General features: G+C 45.8%; 1 protein-coding gene and 1 non-coding gene across 2 annotated transcripts; one reads left to right on the top strand and one right to left on the bottom strand.

Annotated features, from left to right (window-relative positions):
- Window positions 1-1,431: 1,431 nt before the first annotated feature.
- TRNAC-GCA lies at window positions 1,432-1,503 on the top strand. Its single transcript has one exon. It is a non-coding gene; the product is annotated as a tRNA-Cys (tRNA).
- Window positions 1,504-4,864: 3,361 nt separating this feature from the next.
- Window positions 4,865-6,314, bottom strand: LOC123430347 (probable carboxylesterase 2). Its single transcript, XM_045114214.1, has one exon. The coding sequence runs from the start codon at window positions 6,213-6,215 to the stop codon at window positions 5,058-5,060; it is 1,158 nt and encodes a 385-aa protein (XP_044970149.1). The 5' UTR covers window positions 6,216-6,314; the 3' UTR covers window positions 4,865-5,057.
- Window positions 6,315-11,265: the final 4,951 nt, after the last annotated feature.

The following is an 11,265-nucleotide window of genomic DNA, read 5'->3' as shown; positions in this document are numbered from 1 at the left end:
ATAAATTATATTTCACGTCTTAAATTTGATTTAAAATTACGAATTTTAAACAGGTTAAAACATTAAGAAAATTGCTAGTGCAATTAAAAATAATATTGATAACATTCAACCAAATGTTCATAACAATCAGAGAAATGTTTGTTGCATTAAAAAAATATTCACACATTGAAAATATTGCACGTATCATTTTTAAAGAGGTTTATATCCCTACCTAATAATATAACAAATATTGTTTGTGATCGTTCATCATTAACATTGCCTCCAAAGTTGTCCTAAATTACCCACCATGTCACCAATAAGCGAAGAAAACGATTTGAGTTTTTCTGTCAAAGCCGCCAACCTGTTCGATTCTTATAGAGCGAGACCCTAAATTATCCCTAGCACGCATGAGCCCTAGTTGCTAGAGCGCCTCACCTCCACAAATGAAGCCCAGGTTCGATCTTTGGTTCCCACATCTTTTTCGTCCGTCTTTTTTGCTTTTTATAGCAGGAAACACGGGTTCATGGGCCCGCCCATGTTTTTATTATTTCAATTGATTTTTTCCTCCTTTAAATTAATTCATGATTTTTCAAAATATCATTTTTTTGAGTTTTGACAATAAAATGTTCACGAATTCATAGGATGTATGGGAATTCAAACAAAGGTTCAGTAAATCATAAAATGTTCAAGTATTCAATAACTGTTGATGATTTTAAAAAACTCTATGCATATTACAAAATAATTCACAAAATGTCTATGATATTTTATAAAATGTTGAGAAAAACTAAAAAATCACGAATTTCCCAATTTGTTCGTCCTTTAAATTAATTCATGATTTTTCAAAATTCTAATTTTTTTAGTATTGAAAGAAAAATGTTCATGAACGTAGAATTTATGGAAATTCAAACAAAGGTTCAGGAAATCATAAAATGTTCATGTATTCAAAAAACGTTGATGATTTTATAAAACAATTCACAAAATGTCTATGAATTTTTAAGATATGTTGAGAAAAACTAAAAAAATATCACGAATTTCCCAATCTGTTCCCCATTTTCAAAAAAGTTCATCGATTCAAAAAATGTTCAATGAGTAAAGAACTGTTCGTGCATTTTACAAAAAATATAAGTGGTCATTCAACGCTAAAATTCTATCATATGAATACGCGACCATCATTAACGAGTGTGGGAGAAAAGATAAGTAGCAACATGATGGGCCACCGTGTGAAATAGAAAAATAGAGGATGCTTATATATCAGCGTATTGAGTCATGTTTATTTGGCTACAACATTATATGTTTTCTTACGTTGGAACGTATGGCATATTTGCTAGTGTGTGAAAATATGCAACAGGGAAAGTCGAATATGACACCACACCATTATTAGGAACCAATATGGATGCTCACAGCTCGTAAGTGATTCTAGATATACCGGAAATAAAACAAAATATCAACAATGGGTCCATAGCTCAGTGGTAGAGCAATTGACTGCAGATCAATAGGTCACCGGTTCGAACCCGGTTGGGCCCTGTTTAATATTTTAAATTCTATTTTATTTCCTTTTTCATCTATTGTCTTGGTCTTCCACACCTTCTTTCTTCACAAGTATAAAAAGTCTACGTAATTTTAAAAAATGTTGAGGAAACTAAAAATATCACGGATTTCCCAATTTGTTTCCCATTTTCAAAAAGTTCATCAATTCAAAAAACATTCACTGAGTAAAAAACTGTTCGTGCATTTTATAAAAAAGATAAGTGGACATTAATTGATAAAATTTGATCACATAAACACGCGACCATTATTAACGAGGGTGGAAGAAAAGATGAGTGGCAATATGATGGGCCACCGTGTTAAATAGAGAAATAGAGGACCCTCATATGTCGGCGCATCGAGCCATGTTTATTTGGCTATAACATAATATTTTTGTCTTCTGTTACAACGCACGATCATGTTTGCTATACCAGTAAATGTTTATGTTATTATGGCATTGAGTGGACGTAGGTCCAATCTCGCAAGCAGCGCCGCGCCCCAGAGCACGCTCTGCGGCCGCACTCTGGCCAACCACCCGCCTTCAATGCCAACGTCGGGCACGAGGCCTTCTTAGGGTGCGTCAAGGGGCTTTGTTATGCGTGAGCTCCAAGCAACCCCGCGTCGGTTGTAGAGATCCAATCCACTGCATCATCTGCAAGCTCGTCGGTCACGTAGGTAGAGACCGGGGGGGGGGGGGGGCTCGGGTCAGTCAAGGAAAGGCTTTGGGCTCCGACTACGTGTGGGCCGGTTTGGGGGCGTCTCCGCTTCCTGACGTTGTCGCCTTCCATGGGGCGCGTCAACCACACCGACCAGTCCAAGCGCCCAAGGACCAGCCACAAGGTGGTGATCGAGATGTCGGCCATGTAGCATCACAACTTCCTCCTGCGTCGCCACGCTGTGATGCTCACCTCCACGGTGGAGCAGCACGCGGCCAGCCCCATGGCGGTGGGGCACGCCTTCGACGCCAAGCTGCACACACCGCACACCTTTTGCGTATCACAAGCCATGGCTTGTAAGAATTTCTCATGCATTTCGAGATGCCGGCGCACCGGGACAACGTCGTTCGCCTGGGCGCCATAACTGTCGACGGAGTCTCTTTCACCAACAAGTCATGGCATGAGGACGACCATGGTGTGTCCCAAGACTTCCTGCTCCACGTCCGCGTCGCCATTGAGAAGATGCCCATGCAGATGTGGTCCATCAAGGGGGCGACAAAGGTGCTCGGCGATAGTGCATCACCGACCGCCTCGACACTCACCCACACCCGCGAGCGCGACCACACGAGGGCGTTCGCTTGTTGGGTGTGGGTGTGGGATGCGGTGTTCATCCCCACCACGCACACCATCTGGCGGATGGCATGGGGTGCTGAGCGTGTCGAGGCCGTGCGCGGCTTCTCGCCACCAAGCACGGAAGTGGCACCCCCTCCTTGAGTCCGATGCCACAACATGCTCATCCATGTTGGCCGCGTGGAGGACTGGTCACCCCTCTCGTCGTGCTCGTCGCATTCTGCGCAGAGTGGCCTGCCCTCCTCTAGGTCCGACGATGGCGATTAGTTCCACAAGTCTGGCCGGACCACTGGACCATGCATGTCGAGGACCCAAAAGAAAACCATTGTAAACGAATACAAAACTAAAATAAAAACAAAATAAAAACAAAAAATAAAACCACTAACAGAATCACAGAAAGAAAAAACTGTTCAAAACTAGCAAAACTGATTGAGAAAATACAAAAAAATTGAATTGGATTTTCCCAAGACTAATCGAGAAGCTCTCACGAACATTTGTAAACCGCCCGCTCAAGTAATGATGAATACTCTATGTCTTCATTAATTTGCATGTCCGTTCACGTGTTCCCGGAAGGCGAGACATAACTCAACCTCGCATCGGGCTAGATATAACCAAGGCGTAATCCCTCTCCCTAGAGCCAAACGGGTAGAATGTGAAAATGAAATACAACACACAGCCTGGAAGTCCAATAGAGAACACGATAAAGGCCTCCTTCATTCCTCGAGTCCATCCCACACGCCTATAAGTCCATCACACCCCCTAAAAAGGCGACCGTCTCTCACAAAGGAACAAAAACACAACATGTGGTGGTGAGAATAAAAAAGCTATGTGCCCCTCTCGCAGCCGGGTGTGGTCGAAACCCCCTGTTGTGTTTTTGTTTCTTTGTAGATGGGGCAATATGCGCCTCTCGCGTAAGGTGCTCAAGTGCGATGATCTTTAGGAACCATGAAGGAAGCTATCGGGGCGGCTCCACCCTTGTGATGGAAGGGATCTCTAACCCATCTTGTGTGGAGGAGATTGCGTGTAAATAAGTTGTATGCTTGGCACAAGACCTCAATGTCAAACCGGTGATCATTGTGTGTGATTCGTCCACAGTGGTCAAGGGGAGCAAACACCATGATCATCGAATAGATTGGGGATATGCTTGTAACAAATAGCGAGTTTTTTAAAAGTTTGAGAGTGGAGACTCAAATGTGGATGCCCACAAGATAGCTAAGAACTCTTTAGACCTAGTTCCTGATCACCATTTATGGCTTTTGGACCCCTCCCCCAAATTGTGTAAACAATGTCTTCATGCGATAGTAAAGGTGGGGCGTTCCGCTAAAAAAAGAGTCATAAAGCTACATGATCCAACAACGAAGGACGCAACTAAGACATAACTAAATCTGAGGCGATTGAACAAAACACTTACTTCATTCATTTTAAGGTGTAGCGTTAAACATAATTTTTGTATCACAATGTACCCGTACGTGATCTAATTTTGAAGCCTTCCCCAAAAAAATCCAATAGTGAAGACATGCCATAAATTGGATACATGATTAAATGTTCTTCATTTATGCAATTTGTACATGTAAATCTTTATGTCATTTGCTAAAAGGATTGATCACATTGCGCCTTCGGATTCTTCAAATAGATCTGGATCCCTTGTTAAATGTTCTTCATTTATGCAATTTGTACATGTAAATCTCTATGTCATTTGCTAAAAGGATTGATCACATTGCGTCTTCGGATTCTTCAAATAGATCTGGATCCCTTGCTGGCTGACTCCAAACGCTATGGTTTGATCTTATCGGGGACCAAGTGGTGGCAATTTAGCACTGGACAATTCCCCTCCCCGGAGTGCCGCATTGTAAAATTTATCTTCATTTGAAAGTCATCTTTCTCTCATGATGAACAGTAAATATTTTCAGTGTTTGCAAAGTTCCATCCTGGAATGATATTCGTGGAAGCCGTGGAACAAAAGATAAAATCAACACTCCAATATGCTTTTGAAAACAACATTTTTGGAGCATCAGTTTTTTTTTTCTTGCCATGACTTCCATAGATTTCAATCCACAATGAAATCTGCTCGCGCTGAAAACATTTGTCAATCTTTGCCATATAAAAAGTCCATAATTATTTTAAGAAAATCATGTTTCAGAATTTTAGTGTTCACCCGAGCATATTTGAGCTCGAGCTCAGAAAAACCGCGTCCCATCATCATTATCTTGAATCGCCTAGTCGTCGTTTATTTTGATGTGCTTGCAGTTTGTCTACCATCGTTTCCGTTCAGCATTGCGCCACGGCGCGGGCGGAGCGTGATCCCTCCGCTCTGACGAACGCCACGATCCTCTTGAGCAGCTCCCTGGCCTTCTCCGTTGCAGGCTCGTAGAGGTAGAACACGTGCCCGACCCCCTCCGACTCGAACAGCTCCACCGCCGGCTCGGGGCCCCTCGCCCGGGCCGCCGCGTCGGCGTACGCCCTGCCGCGCCAACGCAAGAAGTCCCCCTCGGCGACGCACACCATGACCTTCTCGCACGCCAGCTTCTCCAGCCTCGGCGCGCCCTCCGCGATCGGGTTCATCCGGGGGTCGTCCGCGCCGTCCGCCGCGTCGGGGCACACGAACTCCCACAGGCCCTTCTGCTCCACGCCCTCCGCACGCCCCGGCCGGGGCTCTTCGCCGATGGGCTCCTTGCCCCAGAACCACGGGTGGATCAGGACGATGCCTTTGAGCCGTCCTGCTGTTCCCCTCAAGTCGTGGTGCATGGCGAGGTGGTGGCAGATGTTGCCGCCGGCGCTGTCTCCCGCGAGGAAGATGCGGGACAGATCGGCTCTCTCCGCGAGCCACGGATCGGCGGCGGAGAGCACCCACTTGAGGGCCGCGAGGGAGTCCTCGTACGCGGCGGGGAGCGGGTGCTCCGGGGCGAGGCGGTAGTCGACGGAGACGGCGACGGCGCCGCAGGCCGCGGTGAGGTCGTTGAGGCAGCGGTGGTAGGCGGCCGACGCGGCCGACCCGATCACGAAACCCCCGCCGTGGAAGTAGACGAGGACGGGGATCTTCTTGCCGGCGCCGGCGTCCGTTTCGGGCGGGAGGTAGAGACGCGCGAACGAGAAGGGCGAGAGCGACACGTCCTTGGACACGACGCCCGTGGCGGCGTCGTGGCCGGGTGGGACGGGCGGCATGGCGAGGGGCCGCTCGAGCCTGCCGCTCCTGTGGACAAGGAGCAGCGGAGAGAAGTCGTGTACGACCTCGTCGCCGGGGTCGGCGTTGGCCGTGGCGTTCTTTGCCATTGTCGACCTGTTCGGTGCGCGTCGGGCGATCAACTTCAGGGTCGTTCGGCGGCGTACGTGTAGTTCTGTGCTATAACTGTATTTGTAGCGCATGCATTGGGAGTGGCAGAGCAGAGCTTGTGCCGGACTGTTGGTGTGTAGCTGAGTCACAAGCATTGGCCTTTCTTTCGGTTGGGTGGTAGGCTGGTAGGAGTTTTGTAGCGGATCTTCGTTTTAGGACTAGTTTGGTTTCTGTTGGAAATTTCTACTGGAGCATTAAAGATGAGTCGGTAGGTTTGGCTCATCTTTTTCTTCACTTTTTTTTCTCACTGTGAAAAGGCTGGAAGCGTCGAGCTACGTGTTACATAAGCACTAAGCCGAAGAGATTTACATCAGGGAAAGGTTAGGGTAGTTAGGATCACACAACGAGAAGAGATCAATCCTAACGTCCCAACCATACAAGATCACGCATGCACGCCCTCCTCACTTGCTATATACGATTTATACATGTACCATGTATTGTACAAATAATACAATGTTTAACACACACACACCCTCTCAATTACAACTGTCTAAATTAAGATTGCGATGAAAAACTTTCAACTGCTGAGCCGTTAAAGGTTTGGCGAACCCATCTGACACTTGATCTCCTGGATGTTCAACAATTTGTTGGCTACTCTTTCTCGATCAAAATGATAATCGATCTCAAAATGCTTTGTACGAGCATGAAATATGAGATTGGCATACAAGTAAGTAGCATCAAGGTTATCACATCAAGGAAAAGGCTGCTCTAGGGTGATGCACGCCCAATTCTGTCAAAAGATATTGAACCCAAATAACTTCGGTAGTGGCATTAACAACTGCTTTATACTCAGCCTCTATACTAGAATGAGACTGAGTGGCCCGCTTGTGAGCAATCCATGATACCAGATTACTGTCAAGAAAAACTGCAAAACCACCTCTGGATCTCCTATCATCTAGACAACCAGCCCAATCTGGATCCGAAAAGGCACTAACCAGCATAGAGTGTGACTTGCTGATTCAAAGACCATGAGTGGACCATGAGTGAGGGTTCCTTGCAGATAGCGAAGAATACGCTTTACCAGGGACCAATCTACAGTTTTAGGAGCATGCAAAAACTGACAAACTTTGCTGACTGAGAAAGAAATATCAGGCCTAGTTAAAGTCAAGTATTGTAAAGGACCAACAATACTCATGTATTTGGTAGAGTCTTCTCCACCAAGAGGTTCACCATCATAAAGCGACAATTTTTCTGTCGTTGGCAATGGGGTGGGTAGAGGTTTACAGCCTTTCATGCCAACTCGTGTAATCAAGTCGAGCAAATACTTGCCTTGTGACAAAATAATTTCATCACGAGTGGGGGTTACCTCAATGCCAAGGAAGTAGTGTAAACCACCTAGATCCTTTTGTGCAAAATCCCTGCGCAGATCTCTCAGAAGGGCTTAAATTTCTTGACTTGAGGAACTAGTGACATCATCAACATACATAAGGATAAAAATGGTGACCCCATGCCGAGAGTAAAAGAACAACGAGGTATCTGCCTTTGAAGCGTGAAAGCCAAGAGACTGAAGCTTGGATGACACACGAGGGTACCATGCTCGAGGTGCTTGTTTCAATCCATACAATGCTTTGTCAAGTTTGCAAATAAAATTCGGGAAACATGGATCTTTATACCTGGGGGGTTGTCTCATAAAGACATCCTCTTTCAGAACACCATGTAGGAACTCGTTCTTTACATCTAACTGTCGTATGGACCAATTTTGAGAAACACCAACAATCAAGATTAAGAGGATGGTGGTAGCTTTGACAACTGGACAGAAAGTATCCTCATAACCAATGTCGTAGTGTTGTTTAAATCCTTTTGCAACTAAGCGTGGCTTATATCTATCAATGCTACCATCTGATTTCAGTTTTACCTTATATACCCACTTACAGTCAATGATATTCTCTCCTAGACTGGACGGAACCAAATGCCAAGTTTTACTCTCCAAGAGTGCACCATATTCTTCATTCATGACAACTTTCCACTTGGCATGACCAAGTGCCTTCTTTAGATTTTCTGATTCACCTGTAGTACAGAAAGATCCTCAACGAATGCAACCATCGGTATGAACTTTGGATTGAAAAATACCACTTTGCGACCTTGTGTGAGGCCCGGGGAGCGCACCTATCCCGTGGCGAGGCTCGGAGACTGTGCATGGTGAGTGAAGTCTATTTTAAACCTTAAGGTTACAGAGCTTGTTTAAAATGAACCCTCATCTTTAAGTCCCTGAAGTTTGTACCTTGTGTTTTCCGATCCCGGCCAATTTTAACCCTCGGCCTGTTTGGCGCACCGGGAAAAAATACATCCCACCCGAGATTAAAGTCTACTCTCAGTTACACCCCTGCACCCCACTTGTCGTATCTACCTGGAGGTGCTAGACACACGGAACCCTCGGCAGCCAGCGACAAAGTTCCTTGCGCCAGTGCATAGCAACGCTTCATGCTCGTACGGGGCGACGACTCATGGACGCAACTTCGTAGGGAGGTAGGCAGGTAGCTGTACCTGCATGGCACTGCGGTGAACGGATCGATGTGCACATACAACGAGCATGGTGGCGAGCCATGCGATAGAGATGTCAGCGCTCAAGAACGCTTGCAATAGGCGAGCGCGGCGGCGCCTCGGCGTGGTAGTGGGCTCCTGCGTGCCGCAAGGCGCGTCGCGGCTGTTGGAACAACACCATTGACTCGACCATTCCCCATCAACAGCCACGCCCGAGTCTCACGCTCGCCGCGCTGCTAGCCGATGCAAACACGGCACGCTGGCGCTCCATGTTCAGGCATGCACGTGTGTAATGCTAATTAGCTGCGCTTTCTGTTGTTACCCACTTACCCTTGTACATGTAGATAAACACTTGGATGCGATCAATGAAAGTCATCGGTGATTCACGTACACCGTGTGGCCAAGCAAGACTACCGGCGGGGGCCGGCGGCATGTAGCTCGACCCACTGTGTGGTGCAACAGTCACGAAGGCACAACTTACGCATTCGTGCACAGCGTGGAGGCAACAACAACGCTTTGACAGGAGAAGGCGCGCGACAGATGCGGGCCAACAGCGACTGCGCGTGTGTGGCATAGTCGAACACGGAGTGCCTCACACATCATCGAGCGGCGCCTAAGGCTGGTCGTAATGGGAGTATCATAAGTAGTATCATGCATGTCAACTAGGCATATTTGATGATGTGACATGAAATTAAATGAGGAAAGAGAGGGTTGAGTATCATATTATGATACCGTATCGTATTAAATGTTGTGCTACTATGTGTCATGCATGGCAATAAATGAATTATTCTATGATACTAGCACATTATACTATGCATTACGGATGTACTATCATACACTAGTATCATATGCATGATACTAATATGTCATACTCCCCATTACAACCAGCCTAAGGCTGGCCATAGTGGGAGTAACTTAGGTGGTAACATATACTTGGGACTAGCAAACATGCTGATGTGGCACATAATAAAAGAAAAGAGAGATGGTTAGAGTAACATAGGCAGATAGCATAGCATGTTACATGCTATGCTACTATGTGTCATGCATGTCAATAAATGAGGTCATATATGATACTAGTTTATGATACTATGCATTATGGAGGTAGTATCATACAATAACATCATATGCATGATACTACTATATGATACTTTCCACTATGACCAGCCTAAGGAGTGGCACGACCATCAGGGTACGACGAGGCTCGATTGGTACATACACCGCGGCGTGCAAGTCAATGGCAGCCCGTCACCATACCCGAGGAAGGGATTGAAAAAGATGAATATGACATGTGGACCCATGTAATCCCGGAGTAATCCTGGACGGGATCATTATTTTTCTAGTGTGCCAAACTAATGTAAACAGGTTTAGGGTCGAGATTGACCTGGGTGGATGAGTATAGGGTATGAACTTCAGGGATTTGAAGATGAGGGTTCATTTTAGACGAGCTCTATAACTTCAAGGTTTAAAATAGACTTCACTCGCGCGTGGTCCACGGCAGCACACGAGCGTGGTTGGCGCGCGAATCCCGGGATGGAGCGAACCGACTCAGGTGCTACATCGGGATATCCCGAGTACTGCGTGCGATACGAATCAGCAACGTCACTCGTGCTGCTGAGATCCTCTTTGGCTGCCGAATCTGCAAGAGGATTAGGTCGCGTTTGGTATGGATGTATTCTAATACAAATGTATTTAAATTACCGGTGTAACTTACCGGCTCAGTACTATTTCAAACGGAAAAACAAGACGACGAGGGGACGTATGTATTTATTACAAATGTATTTAGCATGCAAAAGACAATCCAAACATAGCTTTAGCTTTAGGGGTTGTTTGGATGCTTTCCGCGGAGCAGAGCGTGATACGTGTCAAACGTATCTATAATTTTTGATGGTTTCATGCTGTTATCTTGTCAACTTTGGATGTTTTATATAACTTTTATATCTTTTTGGGACTAACTTATTAATTCAGTGTCAAGTGTCAGTTCCTGTTTTTTCTGTGTTTTTGACTCTTTTCAGATCTGATTTTGGAACGGAGTCCAAACGGAATAAAATCCCCGAAATAAACTTTTCCAGAACACAAGAAGATGGGCTTTCATCATAGATTTGAGATTGTCCATCTACATCATGTCATCTTGCTTAAGGCGTTACTCTGTTCTTATGAACTCAATACACTAGATGCATGCTGGATAGCGGTCGACGTGTGGAGTAATAGTAGTAGATGCAGAAAGTATCGGTCTACTTGTTTTGGACGTGATGCCTATAGATATGATCATTGCCATAGATAACGTCATGACTTTGCGCGGTTCTATCAATTGCTCGACAGTAATTTGTTCACCCTCCGTCTACTTGCTTTCATGAGAGAAGCCACTAGTGAACACTACGGCCCCCGGGTCTATTCACAACTATCATCTCAGCTTTCACTTTTACTTTTCTTTGTTTACTTTTTGCTTTCAGTTCTCACTTTGCAAACAATCTATAAGGGATTGACAACCCCTTCATAGCGTTGGGTGCAAGCTCTTTGTGTTTGTGCAGGTACTTGTAACTTGACCCGATCCTCCTATTGGATTGATACCTTGGTTCTCAAACTGAGGAAAATACTTACCGCCGCTGTGCTACATCACCCTTTCCTCTTCAAGGGAACACCAACGCAAGGCTCCAAGGCCGCGGG

This window comes from Hordeum vulgare, chromosome 2H (assembly GCF_904849725.1).
Source record: "Hordeum vulgare subsp. vulgare chromosome 2H, MorexV3_pseudomolecules_assembly, whole genome shotgun sequence".
NCBI lineage: Eukaryota > Viridiplantae > Streptophyta > Magnoliopsida > Poales > Poaceae > Hordeum > Hordeum vulgare.
Note: the sequence above shows the minus strand (reverse complement) of the source record. Positions and strands in the feature narration are given on the sequence as shown.